Below are 27,387 nucleotides of genomic sequence, written 5' to 3'. Positions count from 1 at the left end.
AGCGCTGGTAAAGCACCTTTTCCCGCATATCCCTCTGTGCTCTCTCTCTAAACCTGCCTTAATTTTTCTTTCCAGAAATACAATTCAAGAATTTGATACAAAATTCATATAGATACAAAATCTGGAAATCCCAGAATAGTAAAATTCTTCTTTTCTCTGAAAATCCGTGAATCTCTCGCTTGATGTGCAATTTTGCAAATCGCTTCCGCCATTTCTGAACCCGAGTCTTCCTCGTTCTATGTATACATATAGACACAAGAGAAATGGGGAACGATGGTAATAATAATGGGCCAGCAGCAGTTTCCTTGAATAGTTTGAATACCGAGCTGCATTTGGCGCAAGAAGAAGGAGAGCCCTTGTCTTTAGATCAAGACCAAAGAGTATATTTAGTCCCATTCAGGTATATACGTTAAATGTGTTTTTTCAAAATTGATTTAGTATTTTTTTGGAGGAATTTTGCGGTGGTTAATCTGATTCGGAGGAGGGAAAAAGTGAAATGATTTTTGAATTTTTTTGAAAGAATGTGACTGGTTATTGTTACTAATCAGCAAGAATTTGGGACAGTTTAAGCACATATCCTGAAGAAACTTGAAAGGACGAGAAGTAAAAGAAAAGAAGTGGTTTCTTGAATTTATTTGTTTGTTCTCAATAAAGGGTTTGATTTTTTTCTGGGATTTCAGTTTGATGGTTGGATTAATCGTCTTGCGAGTACTGTTTGGATTAGTTATTTTGATTTATAATTTACTTTTTCGTTGTTAATCCTTTTTCCGTTGATTTAATTGCACTACTGAGAATACTATGATGTTATTCGTGCTTCGGGTTGATGATAGAGCACGCGTCTAGTTGACACAGCTGATCCATGTACGTGAAATTTTTAAAGAAACCTAGAATGTGTTGGCTCTCGATTTTTCTGTCATCGAATGTGGTCGTATGGTGACTATGAACTGATTGTTTTACAAAAACACGGTCTTGAGGTTTCTTAATTGATTTTCTGTTGTTTTCTTGACTACATTTGGGTTTGTTTCAGATGGTGGAAGGAGGCACAAGACTCTTCTTCATCAGTTTTAAAAATGGGAATCCCGTATATAGCATCCCCTGCTTCGTCTTATGGTGGTGCAATGAAGATATTGAACAATATATTTTATTCAGATATAGCATTTAACCTTAAAGAGGACCCTTCATTGTTGCGCAGTGGGGAAAATGGTGAAGTTGGGGTATCTGGCAGGGACTATGCTTTGGTACCTGGCGAAATGTGGCTACAGACACTTAAATGGTCAGTAAGTTTCCAGAAATACTCCTAGGTTTATACGTTCCGTTGTTTGACTTTCTTAATGTGAATCCAGTTGTGCACGAGACATGCTTGAATCTGCCATTCATTTTGATTAAGTTTTGCTGTTTCGAGTTTGTATAGGGTTTCTACATTAATAAAGTGCTCTCTTGCCTAACGTTCTTTCTTGGCATAAGATCATTAATTAATAATTTCCATACTAATGCACATGGAAATAATTGCGGTTTCACTTCTTCATGCGGGTTGAGGTTTATATTTAATAAAATTTTCCTTGGTCGGCGTGATTTCTTAATTTTATTGGAATTAAACGAAGTTACTTTATTTCATTGACCTTTTTCTTCCCTGTACAGGCATAGTGATTCGAGAAGTTCATCAAAGAACATCAAATACTCATCAGCTGTGGACGAAGATATGTCAGATATTTATCCTCTACAACTAAGGCTTTCTGTTCAGAGAGAATCCAATGCATTTTCTGTCAAAATAAGCAAAAAGGTTTCTAAAAATTTGCACGATACACTTGTAAGAAAAGTATGATGAAGAGAGCTTCACACTAACGGCAAATCTAGTTACAACAATTGTAAAAATATTCACTATGAAGGAAATCACATTTTTGAGTGATCTTGCTTGAACTTAAAATGAATCAAGCTTCTATTTGAATCTATGAACCTGGGTGAATTTTTGTCTGGAACCGATTACTGAAATGAAAAAAATGATTAAAAAAATAGAACAGGAAGGAATAGAGAAAGAATGAATGATTTTCTATATTCCATATTTATGAATTGTTAACCATGGCCATAATCTCAATTAAACATTTCCATAATTGCAGCATGATCATGCAACAAGCATTCGGAAGTATAGTGATTACTCTGTTTTATCTTTTTTTTATTTATTAAATAAGAGAAGATTCTGGATAAGATTCTGAGATTTAATATTCTCAGTTATCCTTCTGTTTTTTCCGTATGCGGTTAATGTGAAATTATTCGTTTTGTATAACTGTTTACATGTTAACGGAGTTAAAAGAATGATTTGTCTATCTCATTGGCATAATCTTACCCTGATGCTGCATTAATTTGTCTAGATAAATGAGACTTATTATTTGCAGCCCACGTGTATGGCAATCCATTTCTATCAACTACCGGAGATTTGAAATTAAAATTCCCTAATTAATATTCATTTTCTTTTAATGTTAAGTTTCCCTTATGCGTTAATTAGTTTCCCTTTTGCCTTAATTTCAGGATAATTTGGTTGAATGCTTCAGAAGAGCCTGCAAGATATTCAATGTAGATACTGATCCTGTAAGTGCATTTTATTGCCTTTCAAATTTCTCGTCGATGGGTATAGCCATACATTTTCTCGGGTTAAAGTTTGGCCCCTATGTGCAGTTATGGGTTTGGGATTTTTCAGGGCAGACAACACTGCTTTTCCTGTACGACAAAAACAAGATCTCGAAAGAGTCTCAGAAGCAGACAGACCAGGATGTGAGTAGCGGATCTTGCTTACTTTTGTAATCTGAGATGAAAGAGAATATATTTGTCGGACTCTAAATTTTTCTTTGATGTGACATTTTTCGCATTCAACATCATGCAAATAGTTCGCGACTTTTGTATATGACCAGTACTTAACCCCCCAAAAAAACTAGGAAAAAAGGGAACATGAATGAGGACATATTATATTATCTGTAATTGGATTCCCTCTCGCTTCAGTATCTATCAGGTAGACAATAATTTATGGTGCACTTATTATCGGTGAGGCATCTTATATTTTTTCACCTATACGCACCCTTTTATTTTGTTTTTCTTGTTTTCACTTTTCTTGTGGGTTGATCAGTGATGGTTATTATACAATACTGGATATATAAGCAGTGCTTGCAAATTTAAAAGTTAATCATACTCTAGCATGCAACTTTAATCTCAGTTTATCCTTTTTTGTTGATGTACCTGTTACCTTTACAGTCTGTTGTGTCTCCTTCTATTTTGGGTGGGGGTGGGGGTAGATTGAGTGCAGCTGGGTTGAAGGAATATTATTTGACTTTACAGTCAAACTGATGTGGTATGGTGTCAGTGAATACATTTGAAACCTGATTTCTTGAATTTTCCATCTAGATCTCGATGCTTTACTCCTGTTACTTTCTCACGTTCATTAACTTCTTTTTTCCGTTGATTTATGCAGCTTCTCCTTGAGTTACAGGTTTATGGTCTGTCAGATTCTGTTAGAAATAGAGTTAAAAAAGAAGAGTTGGCACCATATGCTAACGGTACTTCGAATTTGATGAATGGGAGTGCGATCAACAACAGTTCTAGTTCTACCCGCAATTCCTCTACTATTTTCGGAAGTTCCTTTGAAGCTGGTTCTTTGGGATTAACTGGATTGCAAAACCTGGGGAATACTTGTTTCATGAACAGTGCTCTTCAGTGTCTAGCACACACACCAAAACTTGTTGACTACTTTCTCGGGGATTATAGGAGAGAAATAAACTCAGAGAACCCATTGGGCATGAATGTATGTTCTTTTTGGTGTTAGAACTTCATCATATTCATACTATTGAACACATTTGTTTCTTTTTCCAATTAATATTTATTGTTAAATTAAACATTATTATCTGTCAGTCAATGACATTTCCGGATAAAATATTCTTACACGATCATCCTTTGAATTTTCATTTCCTGAGTTTCAGAATTATTTAAGTTGGTGATTCTACAGTTGTAATAGTTGTGTGATAGGTCTTTTTTACGTGTATGTGATGATGAAACTGTGGGTTCTTTCCATATTTGCATGACTTGTGATAAATAAATCTATGTCTATTAAAACTTTAATATAATTGCTTTCGAACAGGGTGAGATTGCTTCAGCTTTTGGGGATCTGCTGAAGAAATTGTGGACTCCTGGAGCAACACCTGTGACTCCAAGAACATTTAAATTGAAGCTTGCTCATTTTGCTCCTCAATTTAGTGGTTTTAATCAGCATGATTCTCAAGTTTGTATTATTCTCCTGTTATGATTTAAAATTATATTCTTATTCCTGTTGTCTGAACTATCTCAAGCTCGCATTCCATTAAAGTGGGAGGAATATAATATTTTCACTTCACTTGGTTACTGTAGGAGCTCCTAGCATTTCTTTTGGATGGACTCCATGAAGATTTGAATCGTGTGAAGTCCAAACCCTATGTTGAAGCTAAGGATTCTGTTGGCCGACCAGATGAAGAAGTGGCTGATGAATTTTGGAAGAATCATCTGGCTCGCAATGATTCTATAATTGTTGATTTGTGCCAAGTATGTGTCTTTAATTCAGTGGTTTTAATTTTCAGACTTGCTTTCACTTTTTTATTTTTATTATTTATATTTATTTTTTTACTTTTCTCTTTTTTGACCATTTCCTTTTCATTTGAAAAGTGAGGAAACTGAATATTTTTTACGCTGAGTATTCATTAATAATCTCTTATTTGTGAAGGACTGTTACCTGAACGATATTATGATCTTGAGCTGAAATTATATTCCTGTTCTTTTTGGGTCTCAGTAATCATAAATCCAGTTGATTGTCATTAAAGATTAATATCCTAATATTCAAATCACGCTACATTTTTGGGATTCTTTTTCTAACCTTGAAAACGATATTTTTCACCGCACTGCTTTTGACCTTCTCTTCTTAGAGATGGACAGAGGAATGTCTGGTAACAGTTTGGTCTTTTAGGTTGCCTTCTCTAGTCTTGATTAACTCCCCACTGATTGATGCCATTTCAGGGTCAATATCGATCAACATTAGTATGTCCAGTTTGTAGAAAGGTTTCTGTTACTTTTGATCCATTCATGTATCTATCGTTACCACTGCCATCAACAACAATTCGGACAATGACATTGACGATTGTAAAAACTGATGGCAGTACTCTGCCATCCTCATTTACTGTGTCTGTACCCAAGAATGGAAAGCTTGAAGATTTAATTCAGTCTTTAAGTGCAGCATGTTCATTGGGGGTCGACGAGACACTTTTGATTGCTGAGGTAACATCAATTATCACACTAATTTAGATTTATTTTCACCTTCAGGCGATTTTATTATTATTTCTCCTTTTTATACTTCTTATATTTCAAGATCTAAGACTAATAAACTGTTTCACAGATATATAACAACCGTATAATACGATTTCTAGAGGAGCCAACTGATTCATTATCTTTAATTAGAGATGGTGATCAACTAATAGCTTATAGACTGCGAAAAGATGCTAATGAAGCTCCTCTGATTGTGTTTATGCACCAGAAAATAGAAGAGTAAGTCCATAACTGCATGATTCTTTGTCCATATTTTTGCCACGTATAGTATATTACATGCTTCCGCCAAAGGTTTGTGCTTTATTTAGTGGAATCAACAAAACGGAATAGTTCTGATTCAGCCATTAAACACCATCTTCTGCTGGTAACTAGCCAATCTAATATTTGTATCATTTTGTGATTTCTATGATAATGATTTGCTTAGCATCTACATAGCATTTTCCATTTCACCAATTGATGAATAAAAAGAGGTCATAAGTTTACTTTAAGATAAATAAATTTGCGAGGGCCATACTGACACGCTGAGCTTGAAATGAAGATTGATATTGTATGCAGATCTTAATTTGGTTAGCAACTACCATGGACATCAGAGCGTTGTTTAACTGAGATGACTTATGTTTTTTTGGTTTACAGCGGTTGTTCAATATGGTGGAAATGGTGGATGGGATATCTTCTAAAATAGCATTAGCCAGGAAAATCTTGTTACATGTATTCTTTTCCCCAGTAATTTTTGTTAAGATAATTGATGACAAGCATAGAAGCTTCAAATTACAATATTGTTTTTTTAATTTATTGTTCATTTAATTCTGCACTACATCCCATCATTATTTTTGAACGTGCAACAGAAACTGAGAAAGTGAATGAATACTTTCACCAGTGGCTTTAATTGTCAAGGTATCCTCATTTTGTAGTGTAGCAAATAGTAATACTAATACACATATCCAAGCACGTTGCATGTATGTGTACAGTTGGACATACTTGTATTTTGGTTTGCGAACTTTATGACCATCTATTGGCAAAGACGAGTTATTATTCTTTAGCTTCTAGATCGATGGTGCTAATGAGTTTTTAATAATCCATGTGCTAATTTTTCTTCTTGTTCGGAATTTGAACACTCAGAGGAGTCTAAATGCAAACTTAGCTGAGTCCACCTGGCCATGCGGTTTTCGAATTTTTTTTGGAAGCCAATAATTCATCTGGACATTGCACAACAATGTCTAGACGAACCTTACGTGTCTCAGTTAATTTATGACGTCATACATGGAGATTATCGTCATTGTTAGGCTTCGACCTGGCTGCATAATCCCTTGCAATGAATGTGTTTTGTGGATTTTCTTATACTTTTACTTGGTACAGTTGTTTGCCATGGAAAAAGAGTTGCTTCTGCGATATTTATCGTCTGGCTGTACTTTACTTTATAATTTAAGCTTTTTAATTAATATTTGTTGCAGGAAATTTGTTTTTGGGAAAGTGTCCACAAGTTGGAGGGCATTTGGGTTCCCTCTTGTAGTACGCCAAGCCATCACCACTGGATCTGAAATCTTCGAAGTGTATACGAAGTTACTTGCTCCATTCTTGGTCCCTGATGAAGAATCTAGTGATAATTATGGCAGCACAGACAATAATGCTGCCGAGGTGGAAGTGGAGGATAATAAAATTCCTAGGCTAACTGAACCCCCTGTGACAAGTAGTACAGAGGAGCCTGATTCAATGTGTGCTACCAAGTTTCAATTTTACTTAACGGATGAAAAAGGAATAGGAAGAGACTCTGAGATTACGATGGAAGAGCCGGTAAATTTGAAGGCCATGACCACACGATTGAATGTGCTTGCATGTTGGTCAGAGTCAATGGCCAAGCCCAAGCACAAACATTATGATGTTCAGCCTCTTAGCTTGTTGCCTGAAGTTTTCAAGTCTGGTTTCTTTACAAAAAGACCACAAGAGTCTATCTCTCTGTTTAAATGTCTAGAAGCATTTCTCAAGGAGGAGCCTCTAGGACCTGAAGATATGTGGTCAGTAAGCTATTCTGGTTTCCTTTTTTTTATCTATCACTTTACTCGATAGATTACATTGTGAGCATATCTTGTTAATAAGGTGAATATAGATTATATCACTTGGAATATATCTTTCTGCAAATTCTACCCTGTTGGTTTGAGTTATCATTGCAACTCTTAGCTGGTAGTGGCTCTGTGTGTTGGCTACATCAAGGAAGCAGATATAAGAAACTAGAGATATGTTGGCATGTCTGGTGGATTTTTGCGAAGGTCCGTAAATAGTTCTTCAGGACCTGTTTAAGGTAGATCAGTTGGTGTGATATAAGTTGATCTTTCTTGTCCACGTTAATTGATATATGACATTCTTGTATCCATATATTTTCTTCTCTCTAATTTATGCCAGCTTTGTAAGTATTTGTGTCTGTTACTTATTATTCACTCGTTATTTTTCTAATCTGCCATTTGCCCTTTTAGGTACTGCCCGGTGTGTAAAAAACATTGTCAAGCTAGTAAAAAATTAGATCTCTGGAGACTGCCAGAAATTTTGGTGATTCATTTGAAAAGATTCTCCTACAGCCGGTATCTGAAGAACAAATTGGAAACCTTTGTCGATTTCCCAATCCATGACCTTGATATTTCTGCTTATATAGATCAGAAGGGTGGGCAATCCTCAAACCGTTACATTCTCTACGCTATTAGCAATCATTATGGAAGCATGGGAGGTGGTCACTACACCGCGTTTGTTCATGTGAGTACCTTCATTGTTTGACTTTTTTATTTTTGTTTTGTTTTTGCACTGTATCTCACAAAAAAAGGGTTACTTTTAGTTTGTTTTCGGGAAATAAGAAATCAGTCTAGAAAATGAGTCCAAACATAGTATCTTCAAAAGTACCAGATTTAGCAATATTTTGTGCACATTATCTGTTTGATTTGCATTCATCAGCACTTATCATGTTATCATGTTGTGGCAGTGCATATATGCTAGTTTCATCCATTTTTTCTGAACTTGTTCTAACTATCCTGTAAATATCAGCATGGTGGTGATCGTTGGTATGACTTTGATGATAGCCATGTGTCTTCCATCTCCGAGGCCAAGATCAAGACTTCGGCAGCCTATGTGTTATTTTACCGAAGGGTCGAAGAAGATATTTTAACTTGAGAGGACCATGACTTACTAACTTTAAGTGGATTGATTCACATCGAAACTACAACCATCCATGGTTTTTCATTCTTTTGTTCTTGAATCTCATTCATTTTTGTTGTATTTGGTAGTGTTTTTCAAGAATTGGAAAAGGGAGGTTAGTGTAGAGTGAAATAGGTGGCGAAGGACACCATATAATAGTGAAACACACATTGGGTTGCAATAATCTTCTGCAGTGAAAAAGACAGAAGAAAGATAGGAATGATTGGTTGGTTGGGAGTTCCTTCCGACATTATTACAACCAATTGTTAGATATAGCCTTTGAAATTATTGTCGTAACATGTAAAATGGACAATTTTGATGCTTATTTAATCTTAAACTATCTTGGATTTTATTTTAGTGGGATTTAATTTACATCTATCGCTATCTCCTCTTAAAGATACATCAAAATCACATAGCCTATCCTCTTTTCCTATATCCTCGGGAGCATGTTACAGTAGAGTAGGTTTTTGTGAGACGGTTTCACAAATTTTTATCTGTGAGACCGGTCAATTTTATCGATATTCATAATAAAAAGTAATACTATTAGCATAAAAAGTAATACTATTAGCATAAAAAGTAATATTTTTCATGGATGACCTAAATAAGAGCTCCGCAAAATACGATCTGTGAGATCATCTAACACAAGTATACAAACACACACACACACACACACACATATATATATATATATATATATATATATATATATATATATATTATACAGTTTTGATATCCTGCACACCTACTATGTACACCTATGTGAGCATCGATGAGGTGTCACTCACCTATTGGATGTGATGAAATATAGAAAAATTATGCATCCAATGGGTAAGTGACACCTCATCGGTGCTCACAAAAGTGTGCACGGTATGTGTGCAGGATATCAAAACTATATATATATATATATATATATATATATATATATATATATATATATATTTAACTAGTCATTTTTAAATATATTTTAAATACTTGAAAATAAAACTATTAATTTAGGTAATCTGTTTAACTGCTAATAATATATTGTGGGTGCATTTACAATCTAACAAAATCCAGGGTCGTAGCGCAAAACCACAAAACTTCAGGGTCGTAAACGAAATTTCACGTGAAACCCTAACTATAAATATAATTCATCCCTAAGTAACGTAAAAATTTTGGGGGGAAATTCGTTCGGAGCATATGGGTTTCTCCGGTGAGATGAGATTTGGGAAGAGAGAGCTTGAAGCGGCAACGGATGGACCGAAATATGTGGAAGAAACAAGATCTGATAAAAGCAATTTCACGGGGTTCTGAGATTCTGCGATAAAATGATGCTTTAATCTTAGTTTTCAATCTGAAGTTCGTGGCACCTCTGCTGCTCGCTCTTTCTTCCTATTCCTCCATCTCTCTTTCTCAGATCCCTAGCGCCCCCTCCTGGCCTGATGATGATGTTGTTCTGAAGGTTCGTTGATTTTTTTTTGTGGCTCTTCAAATTTTATTTATTTTTTTCGGAAGAACATCGTGATTCAATCCGAGGTTTTTTGCTGATTAATTTGTTCAATTTTTCTTGAATTTCATTTCAAATTGAGATTATCGATGAAATGTTTACCTATGAAGCTTGAAAAAAAAGTATAAAATCCACCATTAACGCATAAGAATCGAATCAAGGCAACCGAGAAAGAATTGCGAGATGGATGAGCTCGACATTATCCCAAAGCTAAAAGATAAAGTTCTAGTTCTTCGACAAGGGTGCGGATTTAATAAAAACAAAAGCCATCCGAAAACTCATTATCATGCATGAAAGTACACAGTACACACAGTATGTAAACAATTAGAATAGCAACAAGAGTCATGTTATCTGCAACAACCCAATCGTCAAAGAAATAAAAAAAAAGTGCCTATTTAAATGAAGAGTTTTAACTCATTCAAGCAAAAAATATGTTGTTAGCTAAAGCTTCATCTTCAAAGATTTTGATTATATGGAGAAAAATTTATGGTAAGTTTCAATTAGAATTCTCGCGGTTTCACGTGGTTATGGAGGTAAACAAACTAAGACGTTCGCGAGTTGTTCGGAGTTTGGTTCGGTAAAAAACTCGTGTGAGATCGTTCGTTAAGCTTATCGAGTTGAGCTTGAGCTTTAATGATGTTCGGCTTGTAAGCTCATGAATCATAAGTTTGCGAGCTTATTCTCGAGCTAGAACTCGGTTAGTTTGTTGGACTATATTTGTTGGGCCGTGAGTGTAGTTATCTGACATTGCTAGATTAATTTAATTGAAAGAATTGAGAAACTATAAAATGAGAGCATGATTTTTTACATCTTTATATTTTGACTAAAAAAATTCCAAGAGCTCGAAAAATAGCTTCTTTAACGAGATCGAAAATAAGCTTGTTTAACGATGTCGATTGACGAACCGATCTCGAACTATTAGTGCGTTACATAATTTCAAAACGAGGTAAGCTCGATTCTTGTAATAAAAATCGAATCGAGTTCCATAATATATATAACTTAAACTGGTCTAACTTGAGTGGGTCTCATGTGAGATCGATCTGTCAATCCTACTCATATTCACAATAAAAAGTAATACTTTTTCATGAATAACCCAAATAAGAGATCTGTCTCACGAATACGACCCGTGAGACCGTCTCATACAAGTTTTTGCCAACTTGATATTGTTACATCCCTACATGTGGTGGATAAATTATCGTATTCTACTGAGAGAGAACCATTTCGAAAGAATGAACTAGTGTAGTCATCAACACCATGTTAGTTCGTAAGAAAACCCAACGTGAAGTTCAATGGACAATGCAAGAAACACAAATGCTTGTTTTACAAAAATAATATTGGAGAGACTGAGACATAGTGTAGTAATCAATTCTCTTTGCTATTATTGAGCAACGCATGATTCGCGACCTCTATTATTAATTGGCTAACCAGTTAGGATGTTGATTTTTAACTACCTTATTAATATATAGGTTGATAGAAATTATCATTATTTTTTATTTTTTATTTTTTTTATCAAAGTTGTATCCCGAATTCCCCGATATGCGCCAAATTTCTCTTTTGAGAAATATTTGGTACCATATATGAGAAATATCTAACACAAAGCATATTTATTACCGAGCTATCATAAACTAATAATTGGTGACATAGTACATATCGATCGATAGGTAGGAAACTTCCGAACATCCAGATACTGTGTGTTGTCTGGGGCCACTTCATTGCTATATATTATCAAACTCTAATTTTAATCAACATGTGTATTATTTATTTATTTTTTAAAAAAACTGTATTTAAATTTTAATATTTACATCCAAGAATAACAAACAAAGTTATCGATAAAATTGTACAGTCCGTAAAATCTATTTAAGATTATAATATATGTATAAAAGAAATATATTCTTTGTTTTTATTTTATTTATTTTGAATATTTTTTGGGAGTTTTTGTAAATAAGTGAAGTGGACAAAAGGATGCTGGATTGGAGTGGCAGGCAGATGGTGGTTGGATCAAAATTTATGCCTAAATTAATACGCCAGAGTATCACAAGTTCTACTCTTTTAGGAAGTAGGTAGCACACCCTTCGTTGCACTTCCCGCAACCGAATCCTCTGGAAATAATCTTTGAATTTGTCGGTGATGAATCGGGCCGGAGTATTCGCGGTTGTATGCCTCCTGTTGGCGGTGTACTGTGCGGTGGACCCGTTTGATCACTGTGCGATTTCGGGTTTTCCGGAGTTCAAGGCGTTTAAGGTGGAAATGCCGGCGTGGTCCGAAATCCCAGTTGAGAAGGACACGGAGAACTTGCTGCAGAAGTCGGAAATCAAGTTCTTGAACCAGGTGCAGGGGCCGGAGAGCGTGGCATTTGATCCGATGGGACGCGGCCCGTACACTGGGGTTGCTGATGGGAGGATTGTTTTCTGGGATGGAGAAAAGTGGAATGATTTTGCCTATACTTCTGCTAATCGGTGAGTTTTGAATGATTGATGGGTTTTTTTTACTGGGACATTTAAATTTTTGCTCTTTGAGATTTTCAGACTTGGAGATGGGAGTGTGAGAGGTTTTGTTGCCTGGAGTTTTGTGTGATAACGTTGAAAAAATTATGGCTGAGTTTGTTTGTTTAGATTAGTATGAGGTTTATGCTTTCGTATTTGTATTGAACAATTAGCTTTCATGAATTGTTTAAGATGTAGATTTTTCTGAAAGCAAAAAAAAAAAAAAAAATTCTTAGGTCTAGCTATTATTTTTTGAAGACTGGTCTAGATTTATTACAACACCAATTTGTTGAAGTGCACAACGAATTCGTATTTGAATAAGTGAGTCTGCTAAAGTTTAAAACCACAGGATCATATATACATTACTGTACTGATGTATTTATCTATTAACCATTGCATAATGTGCGATAATGTCATTTATTTGAGCATTTACTTCTTGGCCAAAAGTCCCAAGATTCAAGACTGAGCGAGATTATGTTGTGGGACCTTCTCATAGGCTCAATCATTATTCTGTGAGCATTGAAGGATAAAGAATAATATAGGTGTAAAATATATAACCATGCGGACTAGTAAATTAATATCGAATCAGGTTGAAGCTTTTTCTAATGAGGCTATTCTTATTTGTGTGTTTCTTGTTTGCTCTGTGCTTCTCATTCTGTGGAGATATTTCTTTCAACGGTAAACACAAAATCATCAAAGTGGTAATGAATGCTACCCCTTATAATTGATTGCTCGAATTGCCATTTCAAGATTCCATTGATCAATTGTCCTGCCATAGTGAAGGTATTTACAAGTTTGTGGTGCAAACCATAATTTGTTTGCTGTTTATTATTTTCTCAAACTTTGTTACTTTGCGACCAACCATGCTAGTCTATAGTAATGCCATTACGGCTAAGAATTATCTACTTGTAGATATAAATCTTTTAGATATTATTGTGCCTGGTAAATGTCATATATATTTACCGATTAAACAAGTAAATATTACATTTGTGTTTTCATATCATTAGTTTCTTGTGCTTCTGTCACAGTTTCGTATAGATCGTCCTCTCAGCGATGATTGTATTTTCCCCGTCTACCCGTGTTATGAAAGTTTAGGGCGACTTTTTGAGCTTCTACATACTGACTCCTAATCAAGTTATTCATCTTGATCATGGTTTACGGGGGAAAATAATGGGATGACATTGTTTTACAGAGTCCCTCTCATATTAGTGAAATTATTTCAGGTCAGCACTATGCGATACAAAACCATCACTATTTAGCTATTTGAAGAACGAGCACATCTGTGGAAGACCATTGGGTCTAAGATTTCACAAACAGACAGGTGATTTGTACATCGCAGATGCATATCTTGGGTTGATGAAGGTTGGGCGTAAAGGTGGTTTGGCAACATCTCTAGCCACCGAGGCTGAAGGAGTTCCTTTTGGGTTTACAAATGACTTAGACATCGATGACGATGGGATTGTATATTTCACCGATAGCAGCACAACATACCGAAGAAGGTGGGGTTAAATTTTTATATTAATGCCACTCAGTATTTAGAGTTTTCCGATGAAACAACGAGAGAAGGAAGAGTGGTAGACTGGCATGATTTGTCGAGAGTTTTAAGAGAAAAAGTACAATAAAAAATATCTTCTTCAAGATAAGGTGGTCAACCCTTGTAGTAATTTATTCCCACGTTTTGTAGTTCTGTTTACGTAAACTTTTGCTGCTTGGTATTTTGCTGGATACTATTGCATATCAGCATCCATAGTTCTCACATGGTACTTGTTTCAGAAATTTTTTGCTGTTAGTATTCTCTGGAGAAAATAGTGGAAGAGTGCTGAAATATGATCCAAGCACAAAATCAACCACTGTTCTTGTTCGAAATCTTCAATTTCCAAATGGTCTTTCCCTGAGTAAAGATAAATCATTCTTTGTGTTCTGCGAGGGTTCAATCGGCAGGTATGCCCCTATCTTCTTCCTTATTTTCTTGATTTACTCGTACTTTCTTGGAAAGTGGCAATTTTTAAATGCATCGGATGTTCACTGGATGGTTTTTGGTCTATCGTTTTCGGGCAAGTCTTCCTATGAGAGATGTTTTAGGAGGTCAAGAAACTATGTTATGAATGCTTGTCCAAATTTATCCATCTAATGTTTATTTACTTGTTTTTGACTTATTTTAACTCAGCCCTCACATTATTTAGGTTGAGAAAGTACTGGATAAAAGGTGAAAAAGCAGGCACCTCTGAGGTTATGGCTGTGCTGCCTGGATTTCCAGACAACGTTCGAACAAACGAGAAGGGCGAGTTTTGGGTAGCAATCCATTGTCGCCGAACCATATATGCTTACTTCTCAGCAATGTACCCAAAATTACGTCATTTGTGTCTCAAACTTCCCATTTCTGCCAAGATTCACTATCTGATGCAAATCGGAGGTCATATGCATGGAGCAATCGTGAAATACAGCCCTGAAGGTAAGCTTTTAAAAATTTTGGAAGATAGACAAGGAAAAGTAGTTAAAGCAGTTAGCGAAGTCGAAGAGAAAGATGGGAAACTTTGGATGGGAAGCGTCCTGTTGCCATTTGTCGCCGTTTACCAGTTAGAATGAGTAGGAAGGTTATTGATTTTAGATTCTTTTCCCACACTTTTCAACTTTTTTTAGGCCGAAGACTTGGTATTTCATAAATGTCATAGAACTTGTGTGGCTTCTCCGTCATGGATTGGTGATTCAAAACAATCTTAAAACTTAATCTGGTACCAGTCTTATTATCATAAGATTGCTTTTTGTTTCGTGCATCGAATTCTACTCTGAATCGTTCTGTTTCACGATGGTTTCAACGGTTGCTATCTATCAAACATTTTATGATAGCACCAGATGTCCATCATCTTTAGACATGAAACAGAAAGATTGGAACAAAAAGTCAGAAAGTGAAAATCTGGAATCAATAAGTGAAAATAAATCCGAACATAAATTACCAAATACTAGAGGAAATGACACAAAGGCAGGTCACTCATAGCTCTATTTATAAGTAACAGATAATCAAAGACACGTGATAATACCATAGGACCACATGAAGGAATGACTCAAAATGACAACAAAATATACAACTAATTAATGTATCATTTGTACACCTGTTTCAAGGTCCATGGAGGAAATGCTTTATTGCACCAAACTGTAAGACTTCTTGTAAATTAAAGGTTGCTGTATTCGTTACCAGATAGATAGCATCAACAACAGCAGAATCAGCGAGGTAAAATTTACCTGACAATCGAATGATTGCACAAGATCAACAATAGCAGAAAAAATAGACCGCCTTAAGCAAGAATAATATCAACAGCAAGTAACTTCGAAACTAAGATTGGCAGCATCTCAAAAAACAAACTACACAGGCTCGGTACATAGCCAAGTATCTGAGTATCACAGACATAATTATCCTACATTAGCTTTACACGAACTTTATGAAATGTACAGTATTTTGAAGAGGAAACACAAGTATCCTGCATTAGCTTTTTTGCAAATACATAATGCCAATGACCATTCGTAAGAGGTAAATTCAAAATTTAGAAAATTTGTTTTCTCTATAAAAATGAACAGTGTTTAGCTATGCGCACAATTTTCTGCGTATGAATCTACAGTTCCACAGAGTTCATGCATGATGTTAATGAATCTTCGGCATCTTCAATTAACCTGCTAGGTAATAATGCAAATTCAAACCAGTTGATCGTTTCTCTAGAGCAACCATACAAATGTAACTTACATGCAACGGTCCTGATCCAAAACAATTGGAGGGGCACTCAAAAAATGCAGCAACATGGGGATAAAGCAATTTCATTCAAGGTCAAACAAAAGTAAATTTTTTCTCACAACCTTAAAACTAAACCAGTACTGATATTTAATTCCATTAAATTGCATCCCAAGTATTCAAAGAAAGCATTAAACAGCGTAGTGACACCATTCAGCATAACAAGCCAAAGAAGATAACAAAGCAAGACTTACCGGAAAAAAAACAGCACTATTACTTTGATGCAGATGCTGAATCGAGATTTAGTTTGATGCACTAGCAGCACATGGAGCCTGAGTGTTATCCTCGTTCAACGAAGAGCTGCCACCCATCTCTGTGCTATGCCGCTGTTCGGTAGGACCTGAACTTGAGCTATCCAAATTACTGTTTGATACAGTGGCTATGTTGGTTCTAGCGACTTCCGATATTTCAAGATGATCCATCAGTCGAGATACGGGAGCAATAACTTGGTCAACCTCTCTATGAACTTCAGGGCTGGGTTCAGGAATTGAACTGTTGCGATTGAACAGTTTCTCCTTCCAACCTCTCGTGCTCTTAGCAATTGACTCCTTGCATCTGAAAAACGCAGAACAAAAGCGTTAATTACATGTAATCATATTGTCATTCTTGAGCTTGAGTTGAGGTCTCTTCTAAAGCACTTTTATTAAACTCATGTGCCGTATTCTCCCTTCACCATTACTTTCTATCTGCATTTAGCTATGTTTGGTAGAAACAAGGGAAAATCAAAAGTTTTTCATAATTAGGACGGGATGAAATGAAATGCAGCACTATTTCTGAATTCCACATACTTCATTGACCATGCACCAACACGGGTTTTTAAAGACTCTGAAAAAGACTGGAAATCTGATGATCCAGCTCTATCTTGACTGCTAGTTTGAGAAGTCTGGGCAGGAGACCTTCTGCAACAAGCAATTAACTTCTGATGAACAACTAAAACTCTGACCCCTCTAACGGTAAAAGAGTTTAAAATGATCGACAAAGCATATACCTATTGGTCAAGAATGTTCCCTGCTGATCTGCACCTGCACTTGATGCTGAAGTCAAAAGCTGGTCAGCTTGGGCAGATGAGGGTCGTGCAATGACCGATGCAGAGTCTTCTCCTACAGTCATGAAAGGAGAATTTGGGCCAGCGATCATGAAAGTAGGAGCTGGATCATTGACATCTCTTTGATCAACTGAAGAAGTGGCTGAACTTGCGGGAGATGCTTCAGGGCTCGAAAATACCAAAAAATGGGGACGTCCTTGAGCAGAGGCCCTACTCCTCTGACCTTCTCTCCTAGCAAGCTGACGAGCCCTTCCCATGGCAGCAACGGCTGCTAAGTGCTGAATAATTCGCTCTTCAAGCTCGGATTCACTAGCTGTGACAGGAAACTGAACCAGATGTTCAAGGAATTATTATGTAAACATGACTACGAGTAGAATGTACTCAAACTAAGCCATTACCAAAGGTGGGCCCAAGGTTTTATTTGAGGGAGGCGAGATTGGTTCATTTGATTTGGGAAACAAAACTCGCCTTTTCAGAAAAAAATTAACGAAATTTCATTTTTTCTTCGAGGCTCACAGGTACGCCCCTGCCCTTAACTAAAACAGTGAATGCGAGAATACAGAAACAAGAGTATCCTACATGCTGCAACTCAAAATCTCCAAGGGTTGGATGACGAAATATAGTAGTAGTTTTTGGTGGGTTCATCCGCATATTCCTCTCATGCTCCACAGCATCAAGCAATTCTTGGCTGCCAAATAAACATAAAATGAGATTCATAGCAGATTAATACTTCCAAGAAGAACAGAAGCATAAAGGAGAAGCAGCTGAGCAAAAATTAGTACACCTGCCAGGATCCTTCAAGCTGATGGGTTGCCAACACATTGGGCACTGGGAGCTTCTCTGGCACCTAAAGATTATGATATGAACTGATTAACACTGTGCACCTAGATGATGAATGGTGAAATCTCTGTAGAACTTTACTATTATGTCATTGCCAGCCTCCTTACAGAATAGAGTTCCTACATCTACTCCCTTTGATTATAAATTCTGTTTGGATAAGAGATACAGTCGAATGATCCAAATGATGGTAGACTAAACAAACATTCAGCCCACCCTATCTTTCCCCTCTCCAGTTCAGGATAAGAACGCACAAACTTGTTGAACCTTTATAGAGACAAACTTTAAGAGAAACAGAGATTACAACTCAATTTAGAAGAGTAAAGAAGGTCATGGAAATAGCAAAAACCATAATCATAAGAACAAATTAAGACACTGATTGCCCGGTAAACTTTTATTAGCGGAAATGAGTAAGTTTTGTACCATTCAAGAATGCACTGAAGATGAAACTCATGCTTGCAACTGGTCACCTGAAAAATAAAAAAGTAAATTAATCCACAGCAGGCCAATCTTGATTCACAGTCGTGGGATTTATAAGCTTTAACCATACTGTTGAAGGATTGCCATCAGAAAAATCTTCAAGGCATATGCTGCAAGCATCATCACATGCTTCTTGGATTCCGCCTTCCACGAAAGCTGCAGCTGATGTCAGATGGTTCTCAGACGTTTTTTCCTCTTCCATCTATAACAGAAAGTGGAATCTTCGTTACAAAAGAAAAACCATATATACAAGAAAAAAACGATTTTGCAACAATCATGCGTCTAGAATAAACAAGAACTGTGTCCGAGCATGAATATCGGAAAAAGCAAGCCACGATATGCACCTCACTGTTTAGCAGAATATACAACATTGAATTCTCAAATGACACCATTGAGTTGGATAAATAACATTCATTTATGATTCAATAAAAAAGATCTGTGTTCAATCAAATTGAATAACGTAGTTGCATATTTCTTTGAGAGCTGATATTCATTATCTTTGCCATATCCTTAACAGAAATCAAGCATCAAATCATAAATGGGTGATCAAACAAAGCACGTAAATTTAAAATCTACAATAAGACTCCAGATTAGCGGAGCGGACGTTTCAATATATTTTATATTAGTAAAATTCATGCCTCGGAAAAGTTTCGATTAAAATTTTGAGGGTTTTTAATCGAAGTAAACCAGCAAAAAGGAAAAATGCCACTGTATCAGCTGAAAACAATCACTATCCACAAAACGCTAGAAAATAATATAAAAATTTACTAATCAAACTTCGTCACATATCCAGAGAGTCCAAGCATCTGGTAACACAGAATAAACGAAAGACGCGAAGAATTAAAAAGTCAAAACATTAAATTAAAGAACTGCAATATCAGCAAGTAACCAAGCCTTTGGAATTACTAAAAATAACCCAAAAATTAACGTAATTTCATAAATCATTCATTTCAACGATTCCCAGCATCCCAAATCACAACAAAATTAAATAAAAACCCACAAAAAATCAACAATAACAAAAATACCAAAAAAGGCTTGAGCTTCATATACAATCCACAATAAAATTTACAACAAAATTTAAACAATACACAGTATCTTCTACGACCCGTCAATTACAGATGGCCAAGAACATGAATATAAATTACCTCAAAGAAAAGACTCCTCTTTTCGCAGTGTAATAATAAAACTATTAGATTTAAGCCCAGATCAAAGCTCGAAGTAATCGAAGAACTGATTCATATACATAGACAATCAGAGGATAGGAGAACTGGGCCGGAGAAAAGATTAAATCTTGATGAGAGGATTTGGGTCAACAAAAGTGAGAATGAGAAGGAGTCCTGCGGACTTTTCATTTGTTGGTTTCTGGAGAATTATTCTTTTTTTTTTTTACTTCTATTTTTCTTTGATTTAATTAAACCAACCTCTCCACTAACCAAAGTTGGAAAGCTAACACGTACCATGGTTCAGATATATGTAGATTCTTTGAATTAATGTATTTTAATTTCGGTCATATCAATTGATATTTATTGGTCTGATTCTAACGAATTATTCATTCTTACAAATTACGAGATAAATAGCGCGAGAATCATGTGTAATAATTATTTTCATTCGATTCAAACATAATGCTACGTTGTTTTATAATTTAAAAATCCGAATTGAACTGCTTACAATTCAACTATCATGTAGCTCAATATGCGTCTTTAACATTCACACCGCTTACAATTCAACTAGAATAAAGGAGTGGACCCCAAAAGTAGCCCAAAAAACCCAATAACATATCTCATATATAAATATATGATATCGTCTCACAAAAGATTTCCTTTTAAAAATAAGTGAAATACCTTATATTTTTCAAGACAAAATGTTTGGCCAACATTGGAGATAGAATTTGATTATGTATTGTGAAATGTAAATCAATATGATGAGTAAATTTGGATGAACGATAAAATATAGAAGCATCTAAGGAAAGAGTGAGTCTCATGTGAGCCGTCTCACGGATCATAATCCGTGAGACGGGTTAACCCTATCCATATTCACAATAAAAAGTAATACTCTTAACATAAAAAATCATACTTTTTCATGGGTGATCCAAATAAGAGATCCGTATCACAAATACTACCCGTGAGACCGTCTCACACAAGTTTTTGCCCTAATGAAAATTTCTATTGATTTATTATAACAAGTAAATTGGAACGATTTGGATTAAATTAAGTAACAGAAGAAACATAAAAACTTTTATGAAATTGTCTTACATGTCGATTTTGTGAGATATATATTTAACATCACCTGGTTTATAAAAATATTATGTTTTATGTAAAAAAATATTTTTTTTTGTTTGTTTATATAGATCAAGTTGACCAATCACGAAATATTTGGTCAAAAAGAAATAAAATTGAATTATAAAACAAAAAAGAAAATTAACCGTTTTGTAGAGGTCCTTGGTTTGATCAAAACTATTGAGAGCCGCAAGCAGTTAATCCATTCATGGCGCTCAATTTATCCTTCATGCTCACTCGTGGCTCCCCAAACATCAACAGTTTGAAATCTCACAGCCTTAAGAGACAATTCGTCACAAATTGTGAATTGAATGAATCCAAATCATGGAAACTAGAAATTGGGTCTCCAATAATTGTGATCGAGGCTCCACAATTGCTTAAAACTGCAGCTTCTGTCCCTTGTTTACGCGCTAATTCCGGCTTAATTAAGCCCGGCGACGTCGGAAGGTGAGCGCAAATTTAATATTCGTGTTTTAATGCTCTATCTGAGTTAGTTTCTACATAGAATTTTGATTGATATATGTGGGTGGTGGGATGAAATGGCTGCAGGATTGTGTCGAGGAAACCTAAGGATGTGTGGGCAGTTCGTCTCAGCGTAGGTACTTATCTTATAGATGGAAAGTATTTCAAGCCCTTGGAACTTCCTGAATGACAGTGAATTGCTATGTTTTGAGGATAACAAAGATGAGATGTAAAGCATTATGTTGTATTGGATGAATAATGGAAGATTGAAGGAAATTCGATGAAGCTTATGTGATGCACAAAATTTGTTTGTCAATATTTCAAGCAGAACGGCATATTTTATTGAACTACACAAAATCTGTCCTTTTCCAAACCTTAATAGATAAAAACTTGTCAAAACATTAGCTAGAGGTGCCAACAATGTCACCACTACCTATCATGACAACTCTTTTCTAGGCTGAGTAGTGAGACCAAATCCAAATGGAAATAGGGGATCATACTTCGGATCACCGACATTCATTGGTAGCTGATCCACAGATTTGAACCAAGTGCGAGCCAGCTTCCCAGTAAAACCATAGTCCCCAAATAGAACATCAGCCACACCTTGCCCCTCGGTTCCCGGTAGCCAAGCAGCCACAAGTGCATCTATCCCTCCAACATATGGCTCCATTACGACCGGGCGCCCAGAAACAATCACCACTACGCATTTTACCACTCCACAGACGTTCTCAATTGTAGTAGGACCAGGCTCAACTATACTCAAATTTGTACTGTCGCCGAACATCTCTGCGTAGGGGACCTCCCCTACAACAACTATAGCATAATCGAATTTGTTACTTTTCACAAAGTTCATGTCAGAATTCTCATTGTAGACGACTTGTGTAGAGGGGTCAACAGTTTTCTTCACAGCGGCCAAGATTGTAGTACCTGCAAGGTTCACGTAAAACATGTTCAGTATTTGTTTTAGGTCAGGAAATTTCTTCTTGGTTAAAGTTATATTCATAACATACCAACTGTAAAGTTATTGCCATTAACCCCCTGCCATTCTATCGTCCAGCCTCCACATTGGTACCCCAAGTTATCTGCGTGACTTCCTGCCACTAATATTTTTGGCACTTTCTTTGGAAGAGGAAGTAATGGCTGATCAGGGCTTTTACCGTTCTTCAAAAGAACCAGCGATTTTCTAACTGCTTCTCTTGCTAATAATCGATGTTCCTGTCAAAAGGGATGTCATTTTATACAGAAGAACTTTTACAGCACGATGAAGATAGGGGTGGTTTTTGGCAATGAAACTGGAAAGAAAGTTGACCTGGCTACCGAGTTGGTTCACTTAAGCTGAAATCAGCTAAAGGCTTTTCGAAAAGGCCCATAACAAACTTCACTCTTAGTATCCTCCGTACAGCATCATCAATTCTGCTCATAGGGATGATCTTGTTTTTCACATGTGAAGTTAGAATGGAAATGAATTCTGAATAATTGTTGGGCACCATAATCTGGAAATGTTGAACTATATCAGACAAAGAATACAGCTTTCAAGTTGTTGATTATTGTGTAATAATGACGAATTTTGAACAACACTCTCACCATATCAATTCCTGCAAGAACTCCAGCCTGAACAGAATAAGAATAGTTTGAATGGGGTGGATATGTAATCCTGTCAAGTCCTTCCCAATCTGATATGACGAAACCCTGAAATATAGGTCCAAACTACACTGTAGATTCAAGTTTTCCTTTAACTGATGATATTTGGTACACCAGGCATGCTTATACATTATTAAAATTTAATATGAAGGGTAATTTATGGACAATAATTTTGTCTACAAAGTATATATGCTGATGTAAGTTTTAAACTACTAAAATTTTTATTTGAGTTTTAGTTGATGTGTTTTAGAAAATTGAATTGGAAAAAAAAATCAAATAACAAAAAAATAGTTATTCATATATAGGAAGAAGAATACATAAAAATACACCAAAAGAAATACTCTCCTTAATAATACTGGCTACCTAAGCACACACATTGCCTGTGCATAGTCTTTTTAATCGAAGGAAAATAGAAGATTAAGTCCATTTGTACAAATAAAGAGAACGTGGCAATAGACGAGATGATGGCATGAGAAAACCACCACGATGAAAAGGTGAGGTGCTGTTGTTCAAGTCAGAAGTAAAACAGATTATTATTACACTAATTTGTACTTGTAAATAAAACTGAGGGTGTTTAAGTCCACCTAATAAAGATATTCATGAAAAAATGATCAAAGTATCTTTACCTTGAAATTCAACTTGTTCTTGAGATACTCAGTAACAAGATCAACATTTCCGTGCATCTTCTTTCCATTCCAGCTAGAATAAGATACCATGACCGTGGCAACACCCTTTTTGATCGAGTCGAGATATGCAGGCATGTGAATGTTAAGCAACTCTTGATAGTCTATAATAGTGTCATTTTCATCAATTCCCTTAATCGTGCCACCATCTCCAACAAAGTGCTTTGCACAAGCCGCGACTTTTGTCCTTCTCAACACAACAAAATATATCAGGCAATCTGAAAGACTGAAGATGATGTCTTAGTGCAAGAGATTCATACTTTCCAGAAACAAAAGGAAATCCTAGAGGGTAGTTAGCTGGCTGATCGCCCTGCAAACCAGGTATAATCTCAGTCATTGCTTGAACAATCTTGTGATCTTCGCTGTAGCTTTCGTAGCAACGGCCCCATCTTGGATCCCTGCAGACCTATATAAATTAAATGATCAGCATCATAGAACAGAGAGGGGTGGTTGGATTGGTCTGATCGAGTTCATCGATTTGCTTACTGCAATGCAAGGTGCAAAGGCATAGGGAATTCCGGTGGCCCTAACTTCAAGTGCAGTTGCATCTCCAATTCTCTTCACTAGGTCAGGATCTCTGTTTATACGACTCATTACGGTCACATCCACTTTCATACAAGAAATTTTATAACGAAAAATACTGCCTGCACAAAGTTTTTCACATTGTACATCAGATTACATTGAATTATACTTGCCTGGTGACTCCCAGCCCAATATTGTGAGGGAAAATAGTGGCATTGTACACATTGTTGTGGCCATGAATAGCATCAATTCCATATATCATAGGAATTCCGAGTCGGGTCGAAAGGGCTCCTTTTTGAATCTCGTTTATCATGTTCACCCATTCCTTAGCCGAGGCGTTTGGTCCTGGACCACTCCCTCCCCCACTCAACACACTCCCTGCACAAAAAGGTAAAATCCTGGAACATGAAATACTTCGATTTTAACACCATGTGTATACTGCATAGATTTCCTGTGAGTTTAATCCATTATCGACATACATAACTAGGTTGGAATAATAAATGTACCTATGAAATATTTGTTCATGACATTAGGGGCAGCAACTTTCCTCTCAATCTGTGTCATCTGCCCGATCTTTTCTTCAAGAGTCATTCTTTGCAACAAGTCCCCGACTCGATCTTCCAATGGCTGCTTAGGATCTTTATATATCAAATTATCGGCATCATACAAAACAGCTGACAAGCACAACACCAAAAAACAAATGGACAGCTCCAACTTCATCTCAACTTCTGCTTGAAAAATCTGGTACAAAACATTACCAACTCAACGATAATCAATATATTGTATTAAAAAAAACACACATAAAGACTAAACAACTCCTCTAATCCAGGGGAGCACATCGAGCAGGGCAAAGGGATCGTAGCCCCTTAATCTCAAGAAGTTTTGTTTTTACAATCTTTTCGAAGTTTAGATCCCCGCCGCCTTTATAAAAAGTTTGGAAAAATGCACGTTATTTTGACACAAAGTTGGCAGATGATGGAAGAAGGATACTGAACGGTTACCGAGTACAGGAGACGAAAGAAGAAGAAACAGTTTGAAGTTTCAGATATATCAATGGGACATGCACGTATGTCTATTTATTTTAATGTTTGATTATTTGGTGACCGTAGTAGTAACTGCGTCTGGTACCAACTTCTTTAAAGTCGTTTGGCTTTGTGATACATTTGTCAATTATAAGTCGTTGAATATCCAAAAAACTATGTCAAAGTTAAGAGTGGAAACATTTACTTACTGAATGGAATGATATTTTTTTTTTATGTATACAACAATATATTGTTAAATGTAAGGTCTTCAAAATAAAATATGCCTTTTCATATTACCATTAATTTTATGAACAATCAAATATATGGAAATAAAACCTCAACATAAATAATATTTTGAGGAAAATATATATTCTAAACATAATTATACTTGTACAAAAGTTAGTGTACTTGCATCATTTGACTTGTGGGATGAGAGAACAAAAAATGAATAATATTAGGAGTCCGAGCCCACTAAAGTGGTCGGGAAGTGTGATCTCTAACACGATTAGGGAATATGGAGACATTTTCGTCGGTAAAGAAGAAACTCCGATAAATATTATATTCGATCACATATTATTGAAATAATAAGGTGGAGTCTTATCTGCCATCAAGAATCCTAACCGTCATGGTGAGAGTGTACTACCATATGATGTTTCTTATCTCAAGTAGGATTCTACCCTAGCAAGAATCTTAGTACAACAAGGTAACAAGCATCTTTTGCTTCTATAAATACCAGGTATTGCTCATGGTTTTAGAATACTCACATTCTCTTGCTCACTTAGCATTACTCTATCTCACTCTTATGTTTGCTCTCTAGACTGACTTAAGTATCGGAAAAATCATGTTGGAAACTCTATTTTTTTATCTTTGCAGAACCCAGAGCCCCGACCCGACCCACTCAGCCGCGAAGACTTGAAGTCCCGCTCTCCGGACCGAACTCAAGATAAAATTTTGGTATCATCATATTTAATTTGCATAGTTAGTATATGAAAAATAAATCATGCAATCTTTCTTATTCACAACCATAGTCATTTCATTTCTATTGTTTACGATGTTCCAAAAGGCGGAAAGGTCTCCCGGCTGATGCATTTTAGACGCTTTTGTGCTCCTGTTTTAATCAATAATTGAGAGTAACAAAATTTCAGTCAAACTAAGTTTTTGAAACTAAGGCGAGCTGGAAAATTTTAAAATATAATTTTAATCAAACTAAGTTTTTGAAAATTATCTCTCTCCAAGTATGTTTGAGTGCATGCAAATACACTTGAGAGTCGATAACTTATAATTCAAATGACATCAAATATGTCAAATTTGATAGCAGGCTTCGGTGTAGATATTCAATTGTAACTAACCTCCTACCTAAGATCTCAAGTTTGATACGAAACTTCGAGTTAGATACATAATTGTAACAAATCTCCTACCCAATCTCGAGAAAAAAAACAGTTGAGATGATTAGTTTTTTTTTTTTCTAAAAAAAATTGACGAAAGTTATTTTGCTAACTATCCCAACATAAACATACATACACCATTTCTTTCAGTTCCTATGAAAAATCAACATTGAATACGGAATGTATCGATGAACCTATTTATTATTATGTTTTAGCACATTACATTGCAAACACGAAGATAAAAAATGTGAATATTTTTTCATGAAACAAGACTTTTATGTGCATTCTAAAATATTCCAAATATGATGCTCTATAAAGGCTCAATCACTTCTAGAATATTTTTCATCTTTCTACAATTTTATAGAATTTTCTTTAATTCTCTTGTATATAGAATAATTATCTAGAATAGTGTATAGTTTCGTGAAACTATCTATATTAATATAGATTATGGAACCTTGTGGAGACTAAATATCCATCTTTAGATCAAATAGATTTTAGGCGTCTATCGTAGAGCTCCACAAGTATAAATAGGGGTAAAGACTTCATTTGTCAACCACCAAGTTTGATCGAAACCTGAAATAGTACTTGGCTAAATAGTTTTGTTGTAGCAACTATTTCTTTGGAAATAATATGATAATGGGGGATTTCATTTAATCTATTATCATGGTATTATCGTTATGGTGTTTCCAATAAAAAAATTATGTAGAGCCAACAAGTGAATATGTAGTGTTGATAATAATAATCATAACATGAGCCATGACTAGGTCGAAGAGTCA

At 35.7% G+C, this 27,387-nt stretch overlaps 5 protein-coding genes across 7 annotated transcripts; 3 read left to right on the top strand and 2 right to left on the bottom strand.

Annotated features, from left to right (window-relative positions):
* The first annotated feature begins 174 nt into the window (after positions 1–174).
* Positions 175–8,865, top strand: LOC140842369 (ubiquitin carboxyl-terminal hydrolase 8-like). Its single transcript, XM_073210216.1, has 13 exons — positions 175–400; positions 1,028–1,273; positions 1,639–1,780; positions 2,524–2,583; positions 2,671–2,766; positions 3,458–3,787; positions 4,121–4,261; positions 4,387–4,557; positions 5,026–5,283; positions 5,402–5,550; positions 6,783–7,343; positions 7,800–8,073; positions 8,359–8,865. Exons 1-13 carry the CDS (start codon positions 264–266, stop codon positions 8,482–8,484), a joined length of 2,691 nt encoding a protein of 896 aa, XP_073066317.1. The 5' UTR covers positions 175–263; the 3' UTR covers positions 8,485–8,865.
* A 3,080-nt stretch (positions 8,866–11,945) lies between these two features.
* Positions 11,946–15,251, top strand: LOC140842367 (protein STRICTOSIDINE SYNTHASE-LIKE 3-like). Its single transcript, XM_073210212.1, has 4 exons — positions 11,946–12,450; positions 13,701–13,976; positions 14,251–14,418; positions 14,661–15,251. Exons 1-4 carry the CDS (start codon positions 12,122–12,124, stop codon positions 15,061–15,063), a joined length of 1,176 nt encoding a protein of 391 aa, XP_073066313.1. The 5' UTR covers positions 11,946–12,121; the 3' UTR covers positions 15,064–15,251.
* A 128-nt stretch (positions 15,252–15,379) lies between these two features.
* On the bottom strand, positions 15,380–20,007 carry LOC140842368 (E3 ubiquitin-protein ligase RHF2A-like). Of its 3 annotated transcripts, none has more exons than XM_073210215.1 (9): positions 19,766–20,007; positions 18,691–18,822; positions 18,564–18,610; positions 18,088–18,150; positions 17,883–17,991; positions 17,247–17,629; positions 17,047–17,154; positions 16,453–16,813; positions 15,380–15,717 (listed from the first exon to the last, which is right to left on the bottom strand). In XM_073210215.1, exons 2-8 carry the CDS (start codon positions 18,820–18,822, stop codon positions 16,501–16,503), a joined length of 1,155 nt encoding a protein of 384 aa, XP_073066316.1. In that variant the 5' UTR covers positions 19,766–20,007; the 3' UTR covers positions 15,380–15,717; positions 16,453–16,500. The 3 variants fall into 3 exon arrangements, with proteins under 3 accessions (XP_073066316.1, XP_073066315.1, XP_073066314.1); XM_073210214.1 differs by having other exon boundaries at positions 16,476–16,813; positions 17,047–17,157; positions 19,766–20,006; XM_073210213.1 differs by having other exon boundaries at positions 17,047–17,157; positions 19,766–20,005.
* Positions 20,008–21,050: 1,043 nt separating this feature from the next.
* LOC140842365 (protein CHLORORESPIRATORY REDUCTION 42, chloroplastic) lies at positions 21,051–21,674 on the top strand. Its single transcript, XM_073210210.1, has 2 exons — positions 21,051–21,343; positions 21,446–21,674. Exons 1-2 carry the CDS (start codon positions 21,105–21,107, stop codon positions 21,546–21,548), a joined length of 342 nt encoding a protein of 113 aa, XP_073066311.1. The 5' UTR covers positions 21,051–21,104; the 3' UTR covers positions 21,549–21,674.
* Positions 21,675–21,791: 117 nt separating this feature from the next.
* Positions 21,792–25,304, bottom strand: LOC140842366 (uncharacterized). Its single transcript, XM_073210211.1, is given in 11 exon segments — positions 21,792–22,285; positions 22,369–22,573; positions 22,668–22,685; positions 22,687–22,851; positions 22,943–23,047; positions 23,626–23,869; positions 23,943–24,088; positions 24,169–24,259; positions 24,378–24,582; positions 24,711–24,945; positions 25,097–25,304. Coding segments are annotated over 10 exon segments (1,884 nt in total). The 5' UTR covers positions 24,925–24,945; positions 25,097–25,304; the 3' UTR covers positions 21,792–21,794.
* Positions 25,305–27,387: the final 2,083 nt, after the last annotated feature.

Source organism: Primulina eburnea, chromosome 10, assembly GCF_022965805.1.
Source record: "Primulina eburnea isolate SZY01 chromosome 10, ASM2296580v1, whole genome shotgun sequence".
Taxonomy (NCBI): domain Eukaryota; kingdom Viridiplantae; phylum Streptophyta; class Magnoliopsida; order Lamiales; family Gesneriaceae; genus Primulina; species Primulina eburnea.
The sequence above is the reverse complement of the archived record's forward strand: the minus strand, read 5'-3'. Positions and strand labels throughout refer to the sequence as shown.